At 34.2% G+C, this 21,085-nt stretch overlaps 1 protein-coding gene across 1 annotated transcript in view; it reads right to left on the bottom strand.

The window, feature by feature from the left end:
• Positions 1–929: 929 nt before the first annotated feature.
• NEK3 (NIMA related kinase 3) overlaps positions 930–21,085 on the bottom strand; it is a 31,999-nt gene continuing 11,843 nt past the window's right edge. Inside the window, exons 9-17 of the mRNA XM_051990723.1 lie at positions 19,818–19,872; positions 15,498–15,698; positions 15,247–15,319; positions 12,123–12,166; positions 9,432–9,534; positions 8,469–8,612; positions 6,934–7,068; positions 3,462–3,585; positions 930–2,993 (exon numbers count right to left, since the gene is read on the bottom strand). Of these exons, the coding sequence (XP_051846683.1) occupies positions 2,909–2,993; positions 3,462–3,585; positions 6,934–7,068; positions 8,469–8,612; positions 9,432–9,534; positions 12,123–12,166; positions 15,247–15,319; positions 15,498–15,698; positions 19,818–19,872 (964 nt within the window). The 3' untranslated portion in view covers positions 930–2,908. The remainder of the gene's footprint in view (positions 2,994–3,461; positions 3,586–6,933; positions 7,069–8,468; positions 8,613–9,431; positions 9,535–12,122; positions 12,167–15,246; positions 15,320–15,497; positions 15,699–19,817; positions 19,873–21,085) is intronic.

A 21,085-nucleotide genomic window follows, 5' to 3' on the forward strand; every position in this document is an offset into this window, starting at 1 on the left:
AGTTCTTACTCAGCTCTGATTTTTCTATTAGAAATGTCACAATGTCTTCTATTCCATTAAAGATCCATTTTCTTCCTGTAGGAAGAAATATTCAGTTTTGCAAGGTAATTTATTCTTGGTGATGGTATTTCTCTTTTTCCTTTTTGGAATACTGTAATCAAAGATCTCCTTTGGTTTTCAATGGAGCTGTCTTGTCTTGTGTGATCTTAAATATAATATGTGAGTATTTGAACTGTTTCCTTCTGTCCACTCTGATGCCTCTCTCAGAGGCAGTGAGCTCACAGCAGCAGTGAGGTCCCAGCAGCAGTAAATAGAATACTGGAATTAGAGTCCCTTAAGAACTGAATTCAAACACCTCAAATTCAGGTTAGTTGTGTGATTCTAGAAAACACTTACCTTTGTGCCTCATTTCCTCAAATGTAAACTGAAAATAATAGAACCTCTATCATAGAGTTGTGAGAATTGAATGAGATAATATTTGTATAGTTCTTAGCACAGTGTCTGGCACATAATAGGTACTTAACAAATGCATATTCCCTACCTCCCTTTCCTCAAAGAAATTCTCCACTCTTGCTGCCTTCTGACAGAAACTCTCAGGTTATTCGAGCTCTCTTCAAGCTAGTATTCATTCTGCTAGAGGAGTCCCTTTTCTTACTGCCTTGGGCTTCTGATTCAATTTTATGGAGTTCTCGTATGATTTACTATAATAGTTTTCCATCAGGTTTCTTTGTCATAAATTTGGTGAAAATCTAAGGGTTTTAGAGACTAGGTATGAAGGAGTTGAGTGGTCTATCTCCTGTTCAGACAGCCAACTCAGTAGAAAGCTAGATGACCTTAAGAGTTTTGGTTTTTTTAATTAGCCTTATTGAAATAAAACTTTGGAAATAAATAGCAAAATGTGCAACAAAAATAAACAACTCCACAATTAGTCTAATGCAAGAAATAGAAACTTTTATTATGAAAAAATTATGAAAAGGTAACCAGATATTTTCAGAAAAATCATGAAAATTATGATTTTTCCAAAGAAGTATAACTCCTAACATTAGACATCTTAAGATTACAAAACAAAAAAAACAGGTCCTGGTCACAAATGGAATGAGGACATTATATTGAAATTTTGTGTACTTTTAAATACTTTTTATTATTAAAAAATGAAGGCTATAAACTACATAGTCTGTCATAGCCTAATTATATATTTCTAATTCTTGATTATCTCCTACTTACGTCAGATTCACCATGAAATCTCCCCTAATTCCTTGATCCTCAGCTTAAATAGTGTTTCTGCCTCATCAATTCTCTGTGCCATCTCAGACTTGCTTTTGTTCCTACTTACAAGCCAAAGTTTAGTACCATCTGCTTTGTTCTCTGGTACCTCATAACATCCTTTTTCTGTCCTATTCTTTCTTATGATTCACACTTTATCTCTGATCTGATTGAGAAATTCTACTCATTCCCATCCTATTTCTGTTCGATCCCATATATTAATAAAGAAATTAATTTTATAGCAGCCTTTGCACACAAAAACATAGCACAGTACTTTGTACCTCAGAACAAATCATTAGATCATTTGAGAAAAACATATACAGTGGAAAGAACACTGGAATACCTTGTATGTACCTATTTCTTCATATGTTGTCTTCCCTATAAGTATGGGAACACCCTGAGGACAGGGATGGTTTCTGCCTAGCACTTAGCACAATGCCTGACATGTAATGAGCACTTCATAAATACCTACTGACTGACTGACATGATGACATTATAGTTCTTAATCTGCCACTGTGCAGTCTTGCCCAAGTCACAAACACTCTGAGCTAGTTTCTTGACCTATAAAATAAATAGTCTAGACTAGGTCTCCTTTGTCATTCCCAAGATCGAAAGTTCTATGATTTTGTTGACCTTAAAATTTTTAGGAAGTTGTTTTTAAAATTACATCATATTAAGCAAAACTGTAATAATGAGTGTTGATCACATACGGGTTCTGATGGCTTTTCTATTCTTGTCACATTCCTTGCTCAGTCTTTATCAATTATTTTCTATTGTCATATTTCCTTTAAACACTAGGAAAAAAATAGACTACCCAAACGATTTAAAGCAAATATCTATCGTGTGCCTACCATGTGCCAGGAATTATAGATAATAAATATAGAGCCCCTGCCTTCATATAATTTACATTCTACCAAAGAATACTGCAGTCAAAAAACTGTCCAACTGCAAAATATTTTGTCTCTAAAGAACTGACATTAAAACAAAGCTTGAATTTCTTCTCAAGGATCTGCTCTTCCTTATTCTACCAGTATTCTGGTGATACTCAAGTCCTATTCTTATTGCTCATGCCTGACCTCTGGTGTAATTTAGAAACTCAACCCACTCTCACCTTCCTATTTCTCATTCCACTTTCATTTTCCTATTTCTGTTCCATCTCCACTGGCTCCTCTGTCAATCAGTGGGAAAAGATCCTACTACATAAGAATAACTGCCCCACTAAAAATATTTCTACTCATTAAAAAATGGTAAGAGTATAATTACATAATATGTCAAAACCTTGTGAATAAGCAGCAACAATCATCAAGACATAGGGGTTGCCCCTATAAAGTATTTTAGGATTAAAAGTACATTAAATATTAGAAAAGAAATCTCAAGATTTTTTCCCGGAATGGCACCATTTCTTTCTAATCTATAAAAAAAAATTTACACGATGCTATTCCAATTAGAGGATTAATATAGAACTAACATCTACTTCAAAAAACCCACTGGGGTTCTAGATGTATTTCCTGGTGATTTTCATCAAACCCTTCATCTTTAATATTCACAGCTTTTATCTATTCTGTTGCCAAAGTAAACTTACACAGTGTTGATTACTTAATTTAAAAATTCTTCTGAATGTGCTTAAGAAACATTTCTTTGGGAATTATTCATGAGCCACACACTTTAATTCAGCTCTCCTCTTCAGTTCAGACACCCAATCTGGATCATCATCATCTTCTTCAAAATCCCTACATGTGAGAAATGAAAATATAAAGTCTTTATTACAGGCACTCAAATTATTTGTCGATTTAACACATGCTATCACAATCATTTAAAAAAAAAAAAAAAAGCTTCTCTTTCCTCCTTTATTTTCCCCTGTCCTGATCATTAAATGGGTTTTGAAGAGAAGAGGATGATAGGAAACTATACTAAAATTCATTTTACTATTTCTAGTATAGTTTTTTAATTCCTAAATATTAAGCATGAAAAAATGCAAGGGGTAAAAGATTTAAAAAATTAGATACACAAATCCCAATCAACAATGGAATGAAATTCTGTATCTCAGAATTTTTAAATTTCTACAGGACAAAATGCCTGTATTCAACCAGGATGAAAAATAATATAAAATCCCCATATTCAACATGAAATTATTAGATAATAATTCTGTTAAAGCAAACACATGCTAACAAAAATTTTCTAGATTTATTTAAACATACGTGTCTTCTTCATCTAATCTAGGTTCAAGTCTCTCAGGATCCAAGATGATATCATTATCTCCATCTATACAATCTGATCTTTCTTCTTCATCAGAAAGAGGTCCTTTTAGGAAATTATCTGAGCCTTCAAAAGATTAAAAGAATATCAACTGTAAAAAAATTCTTAATCTTGCATTCACACATATGTGAATGTATATTTAGATGTACACACATATTTAGATATAGATACAGAGACACACATATATATCATATAGATACAAAATATAAATACATTATTTAGATACAACTAGACTATAAGATTCATGAGAACAGAAATCATGTTCTTAACTTCTGTCTCTCACATAAGAGTGCTGAGCACATAGTAGGTACTTAACACTTGAACTGATTGAGGAATGTTATTTTCCCCCAACAAATGACTCAGTTGTGTTTCCATGACTGTTTCCAAGTAGTCAATTTTTCCTTTCAGTGTTCTGCTTACACAAGTATTAAAGTGAAAAAAAAAGGTCGTAAGAATATATCATAACTGCCTATGTATCTATCACATGTAACTCAAAATGAGTTCTGCTTAAGAATTGCTTTAAGAATTTTAAAGCATTTTAACATGGGGATCTTTGTTTAAAAGATGAGAATGATAAAAAAAAACACAGTCCAATGTCTTCCTTAAATTATATAATATGGGTATATGACCAGGAATAAAATCTTGGGCTCCTTGAGTGCTAGTTCAAGTTTTCTAACTACTGGGTAACAAAATATCCAGGCTGATAAAAGGCAAATCCTATTACAAATAATAGAACAAAGAGTTGCTATGTCATTACCCACTCTAGCATGGAACTTGATATAATAACAACCTAGCTTGGACTCTATCCAAAGAGTTTTAGTTACTGGAAGTAATAGGGAAAAAAAATTCTTCCTTGTAATATCATCTCGCCTATACAGAATCAACAATTTACAGAATTTTAAACTGAGCCTTCAAAAATCATTTAGTTCAATCCTACCCTCACACCCCTGCCCCACTTTACTTATTCAGGAAATAAAATGACTTGTTCATAAGGCTAAAACTCTGACTCCTTATCAAGGCTTTAAATTTCTTTTTCTGATCTTCTTTTCCCTTATCTTGATCCACTGGTGAACCTATTCAACTTTATGGTATCCTAGTCTCCTTATCCTAATGAAGATCTCAGCCTTGGCTTTCTCACTCCATCTGCTGCTGCCTTTGCTCCCAATCAAGTGCTGCTGAATGAAGCTAAAGAAAATACTGAAAAAGGCCAAAGAGATAACTATGGAGACTGAATGTAGATCAAAGATAGTATTTTCACCTGTTTTTTTGTTTGTTTGCTTTTTTCTTTCTTGTGTTTTTTTTTCTTTTGTTCTGATTTTTTCTTGTACAACATGACAAATATAGAAATATGTTTAAAATAATTGTACATGTTTAACCTATAGCAGATTGCTTGCTATCTTGAGGAGGAAGAAAAATTTGGAACATAAAATCTTACAAAAATAAATGTTGGAAATAAAAAAAAAATAAAGAAAATCCTGAAATTGTGCTGATTGGGTCTACAACAAATTTATATTACATAATCTCAAGTGGGCCCCTCATTGCACAATCCTTGTTAGGTTCACTATCCAATTCTCCACAGCAGTTCTTCCAATTTTCATCTCTCCTCAAGCCTTTTAATAGTTCACTCTAGCCCCACTCTTTCAGCTGAGTACCTTGCCTCATATTTCACTGAAAAAAAAAATGGGGCTGTTTATTGAGAGCTCCCTCTTATATCATTCAGGTGCCTTCCAACAGATGGTATCTCCTCCTTCAATCTTGACTCGCATACAGAAGTAGCCTTTCTCTTTGCCAAGGTAAATTCCTTCACATGTACAAGTGATGTCATCTACCATTCTCCAGCAGCTCATCTTCTTTATCATCCCTATTATCTTATTTGTCTCTAATCTATCCCTGGCTACTGTCTGTTCCTTCAAACATACTTATGTCTCCTCTATCCTTTAAAAACCACATCATTTGCTGCATCCATCCCCTTTAATTGTTATTTATCTATCATCTTCTATCTCTCCTCACTTTTAGGGCCACACTCATTAAGAATGTCATCTAAAATGGAGCCCTTACATCTTTTCCTCCCATTCTCTTCTTACTCTCTGCAGTCTGGCTTCCAATTTCATCAACTGAAATTCATCTTTCCAAATTTACTACTACTACTTGTTCACTTATTCTCAGTCATGTCCAACTCTTCATGACCCCATTTGGTGTGTTGTTGGCAAAGATACTGAAAGGGATCGCCATTTCCTTCTACAGCTCATTTTACAGATAAGGAAACTGAGGCAAAAAGGGTTAAACAAATTGCTCAGGATCACCTGGTAATGTCTGAAGGTGCTCCCAAATAATCTCTTAACTGCCAAGCCTTAGAGATGTTTTCTCAGTTCTCATCCTGTGGTTGGGGTCTTCTGATGCCAGCCCATCCTCCCCTGAGCTGTCAAGCTGATCTTCCCTAAAACTCAGGTCTGATCATCCTAACCCCTTCTACATTAAATTAATTTCAGGGGCTCCCAATTACATCTAAGATCAGATACAAAGTCTACTCTCTGGTTTTTAAAGATAATTCATAACCTATTATCTTAATTCCCTCTCCAGTCTTCTTAATACCTTATTCTCAGTATTTTCCGTAATGCATGCATACTGGTCTCCTTGCTGTTCCTCACACAAGAAGAATTTTTATTGATAATGTTTAGAATCTCTCCCTCCTCATCCTCACCTCGTGACTCCCCTGGTCCTTCCTAGATATCTGGTTTATCCTGTATATATGTTTGTTTATAGATAATTGCATGCAGAGTCTTCCTGTAGACTATGAGCTTCCTTGAGAGCAGGTACAAAAGCAGGAACTTTTGTTTTTGCTTTTTTGCCTTCCTTTGTTAATGCCTTATACATATTAGGTTTTAATTTGATTTGACTTTTTCCATTACATCCTATTTGGCACAGAACTACCAAAAACATCATTATAGCAAGGTTCTTGATTATTATTACAACCACTACCACCAAAAAAACCAAAACCAAAAAACAACAAAAGAAAGTCCATTTAATTTTTTAAAATCTCCCGAGTTTCTATTTTTGGCTTACTATTTCAAACAGTATTCAATAAAATTCCGGTAAAATAAAATAAACTGGATTATCCCTTGGAGTTCACAATAGTTTGTTCTGAATTGTAAAATAGTACTATTAAGGCAATTAAAGTTTTATTTGTTAAAATAAGAGGGATTAACATATATATCCTCTTAAAATAACATCAATTTTATGATCCATTTAATCAATGTAAATTTGTAACAAATTTTTTTGAAAATCTGTTAATTTCTTACTCCATTTTAACTGGAATAGGAAAATTATCCCTAAAAACTTTAAAATCTTAAACAAAATTCTAACATTTGATTTCTAAGTATTTATGTGAATGTATGAAGAATAGTCATTAGTTACCTGATTTATATATTGTATATGTCTGAAATGCCAAGCTAAGATCAGCATTCTTAAGGATATTCAACAAAGTTTCTGGAGATTCTTTGAGCCATTGCTTCCTGGTATTATTTTCACTGTACTTTATTACAGAACCACCTAGTTAGGGCACAATCAAAGAATTAGTACGCATTAAAACAATTGCCTGACATGGAACATAAAATGTATCTTTCAAATCATGTATCAAAACCAAAAAAGGCGCTGTTTACTTGCTACACATTTAAAAACTTGTTTGATTTCCATGAGCCTTAAGTTGAATGGCCATTAAATATCCACACATTGCCAGCAGGTTACCAAAGAATTCTTAGAAAGCTCTACATAAAAATGGTTAATTTTGATTACATTAAATTGAAAAGGTTTTGCACAAATAGAAGCAATGAAATAAAGATTAGAAGGAAATAGAAATGAGGGGAAATTTTACAGCAAGTTTCTCTGATAAAGGCTTCATTTCTCAAATATATGGGGAACTGAGTCAAATTTATAAAAATACAAGTCATTTTCCAATTGATATATGGTCGAAATATGGACAGGTAATTTTCAGAAGAAATCAAAGCTATTAATCACCATACAAGAATGCTCTAAATCACTATTGATTAGAGAAATTCAAATTAAAATAACTCTAATATATCACTTTTAATCTATTCATATCAGATTGACAGAAAAGGAAAAGGAAAAATGTTGGAAAGGATGAGGGAAAATAAGTACACTAATGCACTGCTGAGGAATTTGTGAACTGACCCAGTCATTCCGGAGAACAATTTGGCACCATACCCAAAAGCCTATAAACTTTACATACATGACTCAGAAATAACACTACTAGATCTGTACCCCAAAGAGATTTTTTTCTTAAAAAGGAAAAGGAGCTCTATGAATAAAAATATCTATAGCAGCTGTTTTTATGGTGGTAAGAAATTAGAAATTGAGGGAATGTTCATTAGTTGGGAAATGGCTGAATACATTGTGGTATATGATTGTGATGGAATCCTATTGTGTGGTAGGAAATGTCAAGCAGCATGCTTTCAGAAAAACCCGGAGAGACTCACATGAATACATGCAAAGTGAAGTGAGCAGAACCAGAAGAGCAGAGTACACAGTAACAGCAATATTGTACAATGGTCAACTGTGGATGACTTGGCTATTCTCAACAATACAAGGACGTAGGACAATTCTAAAGGCTTATGATGAAAAGAAGTGATGGAATCTGAATGCAGATCAAAACATACATTTTTTATTTTCTTGGGGTTTGTTTTGGTTTGTTTTCTCTTTTCCAACATGACTAATGGGCAAATAAGTTTTGCATGACTAAATATGTAAATCTTTATCAAATTGCTTGCTCTCTCTGGGAAGATGGAGAGAGAAGGCAGAAAATTTGGAACTCCAAAAATTTTAAAAAATGAATGTCAAATAACTGTTACATATACTTGGAAAAATATTTTAAAAAATAAAAAGGAGAGTTGTACATAATGAAATTAAATACATTCAATATTATCTTTACACACCTCTATCTTCTTCTGATGCTAAACTGGAGGAGAGTATTGATGCATTTTCCAAGGCATTTACGGCTGTATTAGATATTTTCTTCTCCCATTGTCGCCTCTGAGGGCTTGGCGAGTTATCTTTCTTCAGATGGATTAATTTGTTTTCTTATTTATAGAATAAAAGGAGGAATATTAATATGCTATTTATACAGTTAGCTAACATAGCACAATAAAAATGCTGTGATATCTTCTTAACTCTTTCTAAGGAGTGGAACAATGAAAAACAAATTTTTGACCTTTCAAGGCTTACAAAAATAAAACTAAGGTATTTATTAAAGTACTTGACATATTTTACAGTATACATATATATGTATCAACATAGACTGATTAATGTTATATAACCTCAGAATTTAAGTTCAAAGAAAACTTATCGAATAATTGTTCTGCATTGCTCTTGATCCAATATGGATAGTCAATAAATAGTAAATCATAAAGAAAACAAATTCTATCAAAAAATATTAGCATTATTTGGAATTTATCTGAAAGTATTACTATTTTATAGTTGAAACAAATATAGAAAAAATTAAAATTGCTTACTTCAGCACATGGATCACAAAAGAAAATCAAAAGACCTCTAATTCACTCATTAATTCACAAATACTAATCTTCTAAAACATAAATTAAAAATACACATATATGTACATTGTATAATTTGTACATTATACAAATGTAAAATTGTGTGTTTTGTAAATTTTTGTATAAAATATATTTGTTTATGAATATATAATCATATATACACAAATATATGTAGATATATAAAAAATACTGAGGCTATTGGAAAGACATGAAAAAATCTGTCCAGTTGTCCTAGCAAGATATACTTAAGCATTTCCTCCCCCAAGATAGAGATTTACGCCTTCCCTCCCCCAAGGAGAATAACTACAGTAACTATAGAATTATAGCCTTAGAACTTCAATAGTTTACCTTTTTCCTCATTGCTTATTCGCTTCAATGCATTTTCAGCCAAATTTTTATTAATGTTCTCTAAGTCAGCATGGCTACACTTTTTACCTTGTTCTTCCCTTTCCTTTCAAAAAAAAAGAAAAGAAAAACACAATTGTCACATAAAAACATGAAAAAAACACAGAATCATGGATTAGGGGGAACCTTATAAGTTCACTTGTCCAGCCTTACCTAAAGTATGGATCCATATGCTTAAAGATGTACATGGATGAGAAACTCACTATCTTATACTCTTATCTTTTAATATATTCAACAATGAAAAGGTTTTTCTTTGTATCAAATCAGAATCTATTCCCATGTAATTTCTAACCACTAGTCCTAGTCCTAGGATCAGGGACAAGCCAGAGGTCTAACCTTTCTTCTATAGTTTAACATTAAAAATATTTAACAACCACCATGATTGACCCCAAATCTTTTCTTTCCTAAGTAAATCAGCCCAAGTTCTCTCATCCAATCTTCATATAACATTTTCTCTTGAGTCCCTTTACCATTCTGGTCATGTTCCAGATCATCAATGTTGGTCCTAGAATCCAAAATGAACACAGTATTCCAGAGAGAATTCATATTGTGACCTTTCTGACCAACCAATCTGGGAAGAGCAGGTCCAGTTTTCCTGGACTTTCTCTACAGTGTTCCAGAATGCTCTCACAGATTTTAATTACAATGACAGCTTATCTCTCCAACAGGATGGTTTCTTCCAGAATCTTTATTTTTAAAGAGGTCCAGCCTTCATTCCCCCCCGACCTGCACTCCCACTTTCCACTTTTCTGCCATACCTTCCATCCCAGGTACTTTAATCTCTTCATCTTCCCTTTAGATTCCTTTTATGTGCTATCTTCCCCCAGCAGAATGTAAGCTCATTGAGGGTAGGGGCTGTCTTTCTGTTTATATTTGTATTTTTAGCATTTAGCATAGTTCCTAGCACATAGTAAGTAGTAACTGAACAATTAACAACTTAATAAAAATTTGCTAAATGCAGACTTTTTGCCAGGATTTACAGTGGGCTCAGGAATAAGAAAAGATGAAGATGAAATGGTCCTTGCTTTCATTCCATTAGGAGAGATATCATGTACACATAATCATAGACAATATAAATACAGTATGATTGGGAGGGGGCAACAGCAGGTGAGCAATGCTAGAAAGCCTTCGTGTAGAAGGGGCCCAAATTGAATTTCGAAGGAAACAGATTCTAAAAGACCATAAGTGTTTACTGAGCAAGTCAGATGTAAGAAGGACAGGGCAAAAGCCAATAGAACCTTCCATGTTCTTGTTACAAATGGCACTTACGCTGGAAGGAAGTTTGTACTGAGCAAAGGACTTGAATGTCCAAAAGATCTGAGTCCATATTCTGACCCAGAATCTTACTAGCTGGGTGAGTGACCTAATTAATTCCCTATTTAGGGTACAATCTCTTAATTCATAAAATGAGGAGGTTGGACTAAATGGTCTCTTCCAGCAAAAACAAATTGTGATCCTATGCTTATGAACACACTATCCCTTGTTTGGCTTAGAACTCTCTAATGGGAGAATTCTTGAGTGAGAGGGGGGAGAGAAAGGAGGAAAGAGGGAGGAAGGGAGGGAGGGAAGAGAAAAGGGAGAGGGGAGGGAGGGAGGGAGACACATACAGAAAGAAAGACAGACAGACACACAGAGAGACAGAGACAGAAAGAGTGAAAAAGAGATAGAGAGAAAGAGAGACAAAGAGACAGAGAGAGGAAGAGAAAGGAAAAAGGAGATGGAGAGAGAGAGACATAGTGAAAGAGACAGCGACACAGAAAGGAGGGGAGAGGGAGGCAGAGACAGAGAGTAAGAAGAAAGGGAGGGAGAGCAACAGAGACAGATAATTATAAAAGGTAAAACAAAAAAATTCAATGACATGAAAAGTTTTTACATGAGCAATATCAATACATATAGGCTGAGGAGTGTTTTCTATGCAGTTTTTCTCTCATATAACACCAATTACCCTTTTACCTTCTTTTTCCAACTTCTACTCCAACTATCCTCTAAATAAATTCTCTTCCCTGTGTCAAGCCCCAGTCTTTAGGGTATTTAGGAAATGAGAACAGAGAACTCATCTTAGATCTGACTCAGGCTCTTATAGTACAAATGCCTTGCTTTTTTTTACCTATGGGGCAAAGCCTGTTGTCAACACTATAGATTTGAGGCAAGAAAGATTAAAATGGGAGGTTGGGATCAGATCAGGGAAATCCCTACATACTGGGCTAAGGAGTTTATTCAGTAGATAATGGAGAATCACCATCAGTTTTTCAGCTGTGGAATCTCTATTTAAAATATCTTTTAGGAAGCAGAACCTAGCAATGCTACCTGGGGTAGAATGAAAGGCAGAGAGCCTGGAGACAGCTCAGGTATATTTCTTTTATGAATTCAAATCTTATTTATCTCAACGTAAAAAGTTATTTGAGAAAAGAGAGGGCATCATTTTATAGATTTTTACAGATGGGAAAACAGGATTAAGTGACTTGGCCAGGGTCTCACAGCTATTAAGTCTCTGAGGCCAAATTTAAACTCAAGAAGATAAGCCTTCCTAATTCCAGGTCTGGTACTCTATCTACTGAGTCACCTAACTTCCCTGGGTAGAGAGCAAGTAGGTATTCAATAAAAACTTATTATATTGTATTTTAAAATACTTACCACAGTAACTGCCTCATTTCCTGAGATATTTGTTTTGGCAGGGCCTAAGGGAGGAAAGAAAAAAAAAACATACTTTAAAATATTCGCATTACTTAATGTCAACTTCAATTTTTATAAGGTTTTATAATGAAGGTAAAACATTTGTTAGAATAAGTGGTGCAAAGTTTTAACCACCCTAAAACATAATTCAACTCTTAAAGGAACACTTCTACTATTTTGCTCCCATACCCCTTTTCTACTGAGTAAATGGTTAAGATGAGTTCAACTATTTCTTCTATGGAGAAACCAGCAGGAGCAAAAAAAATGCCTAGAGAGATCTCTTACCACACAATTCTCCTGATTCTGATTTTTCTCTGGTAGGGTCTTACATATCACATTCCTTCCCTCAAATGGATTATTGAAGGCCAAATGTTTGTCTCCTTAGGCTAGAAAAGCAATACCGAATACCTCTACTCTTTCAATAACCTAGCCTTTTTCCCAACCACTCTATATTACTTTTGATTCTCATGGGAAATAACTAGAAGGGATTCTTCTGTATAATAACAACTACTAGCATTTATAGAATGCTTACTATGTGCCCTAGGCACTGTGCTGAGCACTTTACAAATTTATTATCTCATCTGATCCTCAAAACTCTGGGAGGTAAAGGAAATTTTAGGGTAATGGAAGTGTTGGACCTAAAAGTCCAGAAAAGGCTGGGTTCATAGCCTACTCTGACATTTACTAGATGTGGGATCATAGGCAAGTCTTTAACCTTTGTGAAACTCTATTCCCTCATCAACAGCATCTTGGCCTTCAGGAATTAAAGCATTTTATAAGCCTTGAAACACTATATTTGTGTTAGTTATCATTATTATTCCAAGGTATGTAATATCAATGAAAGACTTGAATGTTAAATTGATGTTTCATCAATTCTGGTGTACGAGGCTCTTTCCATTATTGAGGTGATTCAGGCCAGTTCCAATGGATGTGATAGAAAGAGCCATCTGCACCCAGAGAGAGGACTGTGGGAAGTGAGTGTGGACCACAACATAGCATTTTCCCTTTTTTGTTGTTGTTTGCTTGCATTTTGTTTTCATTCTGATTTGATTTTTCTTGTGCAGCAAGATTATTGTGGAAATACATATAGAAGAATTGCTCATATTTAACATATATTGGATTACTTGCCATTTAGAGTGAGGTTGGGGGGAAAGAAGGGAGAAAAAAATTTGGAACACAAGGTTTTGCAAAGGTGAATGTTGAAAACAATCTATGCATGTGTTTTGAAAATAAAGTTTTATAAAAAAAGAAAGATAACATTAAAAAATAAAATAAAAGATGAGTTTCTGTGTCATTAAGAATCAATAAGCAATTATTAGTGTTGGGGAAGCAAAGAAAAGCAAAAAGTCCCTGCTCTCATAGAGCCCTTTTTTTAACAGCAGAGACAACATATATAGATCAGAACACATGAGATAAATATGTAGTTGCAAGATAACTTTAAAATGGTTGACACTAGAAGCTGAAGGGATGGAAAAAGGCATCCTGGAGGCAGTGGTACTTGAGGTAGTCTTAAATAAAGTCTGGACTGATGAGTCCAAGTCCTGAGGAGTGGGGCAAAGCATTTCAGGCAAGAAAAAGGTACAGAATAAGAGTAGGGTTTCATGTGCAAGGAAGACCAAAGTTTGGTGTGTCGGGGTCCACTGTATATGAGAGCAGGAAAACTGGAAAGGAAGGTTGAAGTCAGGGTGTAAAGAGCCTCAACTACCAAATGAAGGATTTTCCATTTTGTTCTAAAGGATGAAAGGAGCCAGGGGAGGTTATGGAATAAGGGAGGTGATAAGGTCAGACTTATGCTTTAGGAAAAATGGCTTCTTGTGATACAAAAATGGACTCTGTCCTGTGCCCCAAACTGAGATGCTACAAATGATGTAGCATTTAATAAAGTAAACAGGAGCCACTGTCACCATATTCCTATATAGTTTTCACTCCAGTATCTCTCCAGCCATTCCCTGATGCTTGGTTTTGGCATAGGAAACTTAGGACAATGGGGAGTTAATGAAAAGGGACAGAAAAATCAAGAAATGACAATGTTCAGAAAAGCTATGGGATAGGATTTTAGATAACACTTAAGAGATCAACTAACAGGGTCAGTTAGGTAGCTCAGTGTATAGGACTTGGGTTCAGAAAAACCTGAGTTCAAATACAGTCTCAGACACTTACTAGCTGTGTGACCTTGAGCAACTCACTTAATCCAGATCGCCTCTTACAAATATATAGAGAGATAACTTAGTCCAGTAAGAAAACACTGCTTTGCCTTAAAACAGGCTATAAAATCTTTGTAGTCATACATTTTCACACCAATACTGTATTTATGTGGCCTTTGGGAAAAACTGTACAGAAAAACACTTTATGAGGCCCTCAATTTAACAGGCTACACTTTTTGCTAAATCAAAATCACTACTAAAGTTGTCAAACATAAGTTCTGCGATTCCTGAACACGTCAGATATTTACATCAGCCTCCTAAAATAAAAATAGTTTGAAATGCAAAAACCAGCCAAAGAAAGAAACAAACCCAAATCGCAAATCTATTTTGATTTACAGTGCCTGATAATTATTTCACATTCATTTGAGATATACTTTTCTTCTTTTACAAATCTAAAATTTATTATTAATAAAAATAGTATTTTTAAGCTCTCACTCTCCCTGTTGAGGTTGTTCAGTCTTGCCTCACTCTTCATCACCTCATTTGAGGTTTTTCTGGCAAAGATACTGGTATGGTTTGCCATTTCCTTCTCCAGCTTATTTTACTGATGAGGAAACTGAAATAAAAAGAGTTAAGCGACTTGCTCAGGGTCACACAGCTGGTAAATATCTGAAGTCAAATTTGAATTCACGTCTTCCTGACTCAGCACTCTTATCTATTGGGCTGCCTCCTCCTTAACAACTATTAAATTAACATTTCTAAGTTATTTAGGAACTGTGTCCTCTGAATCTTTTTCTACCAGTCATCATAAGCCCACCTAAGGAGGTTTCATTAGGCTAAGGATGATTTCATAGGAGGAAGCAACCCTGTAAATTAAACCACCACTCCACCAAGGTCTACTTGGGGAAACATTCATAAGAATAAAATTCTAAAACTCTTACCCATTTTCCTTGGTGTATTATTCTTTGACTTTCTGGTTTCCTCTATGACTTGCTCACCATATTCTTTGACTATCTGTAAAGTGAAATAAAATATTAGAAAATGTGATGTGAATAATCTATCCACCCCTTAGTCACTATCAAAATGATGTCCATTTACCAATTATCAATATGAGTGCCTGAAACTGAAAAAGTACAAAGGTCAATTTATCACATTTTAAAAAACCAACTCATGGCTCAACTCAACATGTTACCTCTGGTGATAAGTACTTCTGGATAAGCTTCGCTAAAGAGCTTCTGGAGAGAATTGTAGTAGCTGAAGGACGACACACAGGATCTCTCTTAAACATCTGTTTTATCAGATAGTGAAGTTCATAGGAGTAATGAGATGGGAGGGGACTGTAGGAGCCTTTGCATATCTTGAGGATAAGATTTTTCCAACTATTGGCCTGAAACTAAAATATTAAAATTAGCTTTATTTTCAAAAATATTTTATTTTTTCCAAATTATATGTAAAAACAATTTTTAACATTCATCATTTTAAAATTCTGAATTTCAACTCTCTCATTCTCTCATCTCCCCCCTCCCTAAAAGGTTAAGCAATTTAATATAGATTACACATGTGCAATCATGCAAAATATATTACCATATTAGTCATGTTGTGAAAAAAAACATAGACCAAAATGAAAAAAACACAAGTCGAGAAAATGAAAAATATGCTTTGAACTTCATTCAGACTCCACCAGTGATTTTTCTAGATGTGATTAGCATAAAATGAACTTTAAAAGAAGACAAAGGGAATTTTAAAAAGGAAACCTATGCAGATGGAAAAATAAAGACTGAAATCTATCTTGTTATCACAATTTGACAATTTAAAAAACATTCCTGCTGACCCTATCTGCTCATCCACAAGAAGTTCCAAAACAGGCATCATTCTAATACCTGATGACTAGTTCCAAATGGTTTAATAGAAATCCAAAGGGATATGTGAGAATATTTAAAAAGAAAAAAAAATCCTTTTACTCTTCCTTCATACTCTCAGGATAGTCAGATAAACAGCATCATTATCTATTTCCTGGCTTCTTTTTTTTCTTACAGTCTTAGGTCAAAAAATAGAGCTCATCTGTAATGAATTGAACCAGCTACACCCAGCAAAAGAGCTCTGGGAGATGACTATGAACCACTATATAGAATTCCCAGTCCCTATATTTTTGCCCACCTGCATTTTTGATTTCCTTCACAGGCTAATAGCACGCTATTTCAAAGTCTGATTCTTTTTGTACAGCAAAATAACTGTTAGGACATGTATGCTTACATTGTATTTAATTTATACTTTAACATATTTAACATTTATTGGTCAACCTGCCATCGGGGGGAGGGGATGGGGAGAAGGAGGGGAAAAATTGGAACAAAAGGTTTGGCAATTGTCAATGCTGTAAAATTACCCATGCATATAACTTGTAAATAAAAAGCTATTTTAAAAAATAGAGCTCATGAAGCCCAGTCATTCATTTATTATTTCAATAAATATTTAACAAAAACATTCCATAGTCACATACTAAATATGTTATGTACTCCAGACTAGACATTTTGTTCCCCCTTCCTACTGTAGGAATTATCCAAGAACACCTTCTGTTTCCCAAAGATACTGAAATGAACTATTTATTTAGCAAGCAAATGACAAGCATTTTTTATTTCTAAATACTAAACTCCATGACATTTTGAGTCTATGTATAAATAAGACTCAGTTTTTTCATTTATAAAATGGGGATGAGGGGGCAGGTTCCTGTGAGCTCTGAGTGTTAGGATTCTATGAACCATTTCACAGAAGGAAAAATGACTTGTCAACATAATTATGTCCTCTAAAATAATGAGACTACAGCTCCAACATGTTTCACCTATATCTTATCCCATTTTCCTTTATTCTTTTTGTTAAAATGTATGTGTATATGTATAAATATTATATATGTATGTGTGTGTATGTGTATATATAAAGAGACACACCCATACATGTAAACATTGATACACGTATACATACACACAGATGGGTGTATATGGAGAGAGAGACAAAAAGGGGGGGGGGACACAAAGAGAGAGAGACAGAGGTGGAGAGAAAAAGAGGAGACAGACAAAGAGACAGAGAGAGACGGGGGGGAGAAAGAGACAGAGACAGAGAAAGACACAGAGAAAGAGACACAGAGAGACGGGGGGGGGGGGGAGAGAGACAGAGAGGAGGGAGAGAAAGAGAGAGACAGAGAGAGACAAGAAACAGGGAGAGAGAAATAGAGACAGAGACAGATAGAGGAGTAGAGAGAGACAGAGAGAGGGGAAGAGAAAAAAAGACAGAGAGACAGAGGTAGAGAAAGACAGAGAGACACGGGGTTACCCCCCCGGGGGGGGGGTAGAGAGAGACACAGAGAGAAACAGAGAGAGGGGGGAGAAAAAGAGACACAGAGAGATAGAGACAGAGAGGGGGGTGGAGAGAAAGAAAGAGAGACACACACAGAGAGACAGAGAAAGAGAGAGAAAGAGGAGGGTGAGAAAGAGACAGAGACAGAGACAAAGACAGAGGAGGGGGAGGAAAGAGAGAGAGACACACAGAGAGACAGAGACAAGAGACACACAGAAAGAGACACAGAGATAGAGAAACAGAGAGATTTTTTTTTTTTAGATTTTTAAATCACTCTTCTGGGAAAGCTAAATCTTTTAAACTTGTATATATTGAAGAATTTTATATAGAAATGGAGAATGAGATGTGAAACTTAATGTGTTAAAACAGAAGTAAAATTTAAACTTATTCTTATTTAATGGACTAAAAATAGGAATGAACATCCTGACAGCCAACCTATATGAAGTTTAAAAAAAAATTTCCTTAGAAATGGAAAATGTCTTAAAGAGATAAGAATAGTTAGGGCCTTTTTCCCCCTATAATTAGATATGAACATGAAAAAAATAAAAGGAAAAATGTGTACCCAACAAATGTAAAATAAGTAAAAAATCTGTCTGAGCTATGAAAGAACAGATTTGCTTTGATTCTGAAGTTAATGTTAATCAGTTGCTGTATTTGAATTTCTATGATCTCCAAAGGATCAAGAATGAATTAGGAGAAAGTAAAGGCAATATATCACAGATTTCTAATTATTATTCACTACATCACAATTCTCAGTACATGTTCTTTCTTCAAAAAGAGACAACTCAGGTTTTGATAGATTTTTGAAATCATTTAAAAATGAAGTTTGAGAGATCAAGGATATTCATCAAAAATCTACTGCTAAAATCAAACATATCCTGGGTCTTTTATCTTGAGATGACGCTAATGACTCTTCATTACAAAAACACATATAAATGGGTGACATTTCCCCCCCTTCCCCTCCCCTGCCACAATAAAGGTTTTCTTCAGAATCACTCAAAATAATGTCTCAAATGCTCCCACATTAATGACCTAGGGTGTTTTAAGGTTCAATTAGTAGCAATAAAATATTATTTTTTCTGTTTGTAAACCTAAAAAGCTTTAAAGGGATTCATTCTCCTCCTGAAATACTCAGTTTTCCCCCCACATCACCCCCACACTATTCCACTGCCTGTCCAATTCTTGGCTACCCTTCATGAAGCCTTTCCCTCCAGGAAGCTTTGCCGTCTCAAAACATTGCCATTTTTTATCATCATTATTATACGTTTACATTGATTATCATTAACTGTGTACAGCTGTAGCATTCTGTCTGCAAACTTCCTGAAAATAAGGAAATGTGTCCCGCTGTGGATTCTCCATATTATCTAACACAATATTTGGCACATAGGATTTGATATTTGCCAAATAATTGTTTAAGTAATAAACAAATGATCTAGCTTTATCAGAAATATAATCTAACCCAGAGATTCTCAAAGTATCCGAGGACTGCTAGAGAAGATTTCTGAGACCATTTCTAGGGGTACATAAACTCAAAACAATTTTCATAATAATAATAAAATGCTTTAATATCCAATACAGTAAATGTATTTTATTCAATAATACTCAATAAATTCTAAAAGTGCAAAAGGATCCCAGAGACTAAAAAATTTGAGAACCACTGGTCAAAATAAAGTTTGGGTAATATTAAAAATTATTTAATCTCTTTTTGTTAACCTCTCAAAAAAATCACAACCATTTCTTACACCTTTCTTTGTATCCCAAGTGCTTAACACAGTAAATAAGAGACTAAGTGCTTAATAAATATTGGTTGACTAACTAGAAATTATAAGGAATAAACATGTTTGTAAAACATGGTAAAAATACATGAGAATTATCAGAGAAACTTCTTTTCCCAATGCTTTTTCAATCAGAGAAGAGACTAAAAAGATAAAATCTGACTACTCGTAGAAAACTAGAATGATGAAATAGATATTTCATACTTCTAATTTCTGCTAAATTATCTTTAAATAAAAGTTCAGGATCATGAAAATATTTGGAAATTTTCCTAATCTATCCATTTCAAAGAATAAAGCCTCGTGTTATAATGGTATATTCCTTAAAACCTAAGCATAGCAAAGACCAATTAATAATGGTTTGAAGGCTCTACTTTGTATAGCATACTTACTGGATGTTTAAGGGTACAAAGTTCATACAATATGCATCCTAAGGACCATATATCACTGAAACATAAAAAAAATAAAGTTACCAAATGATTATATAAATTAAGATTATTCAAATACAAAAAGTTTTTTAATCCCTCTTTTAAAATGAACAGATATCACACTTACTATTAAGGCAATTTACTTTTTAAAAATTACTTTTAATTTGAGGAATAAAACAAGCATAACTGTATAATAAAAAAAGATCATTGTATATGAAATTCAAATCTAATTGAATATTTTGTTAACTGGTGTCCTCTAGGAATACATACTGACTCATGCTTAGCCTTAGTCTGGCCCCCTCAAGAGGAGTCTTATTCAGGTGTCACTTGGCTAGTATTTATCCTAAAGAGGAACATTTAAGAAATATTATATTCAAGGAACCTTAAAAATTGGAAGAGATCTTTATTGTTCACCTAGTTCCACACAAAGTAGGAATCTCCCTATAACTCTCCCAGAGAAGTAATTAAGTTCATGTAATAGTAGGGAGATCACTAATTTTTTAACGAGATTATTATACTACCAGAAAGACCTAATTTTTAGGAAATTCCTATACTGAACTTAAATAGTTCCCTGTAACTTCTACTTGCTGGTCCTAGCTCTTTAAGGCTTCTGTAGCACCCCCAAAGAAGTCTATTTTCTCTTGCAAACCTTTCAAATTTTTGAAGATTGCTAGCATGCCATTTGGTAATTCCTCCAGGTCCCAAATCTTATCTTCTATGTACTAAAAAAAAATCAGTTTCATCAAACATTTTTTAATATAATGTGCTTTCTAATTTCTCACCAAGTTGGTCACTTTCCTCTAAAAGAGGGAATAAATATGTTCTATTTTTTTTCTTTTTTTAATTTTCAGTTTGAAAATTTTCCCTTCCTCCATTCTCTTCTCTACTCATTAAGAAAGCAAGAAATAAAATACCAATTATACATATGAAACCATATAAAATATATTTCCACATTAATTAGCCATGTTGCAAGAAAAAAATCAAGAAAAATAAAGTAAAACAATATATTCCAATCTATATTTAGAGTATGTAAGCTCTCTGCTTGGAGATACATAGCCTTTTTCATCATGAATCCTTTGGAATTGTTGTGGATCGTTTTATTAAGCAGAATAGCTAAGTGTTTCACATTTGATTGTTAGTAGAATACTGCTGTCATTAGGTCCATATGATATTCTCCTGCTTCTTTTCTGGAACCATCACAATCAGATACTACAGCTTCTTCAGCCATGCCC

Source organism: Antechinus flavipes, chromosome 3 (assembly GCF_016432865.1).
Source record: "Antechinus flavipes isolate AdamAnt ecotype Samford, QLD, Australia chromosome 3, AdamAnt_v2, whole genome shotgun sequence".
Lineage (NCBI taxonomy): Eukaryota > Metazoa > Chordata > Mammalia > Dasyuromorphia > Dasyuridae > Antechinus > Antechinus flavipes.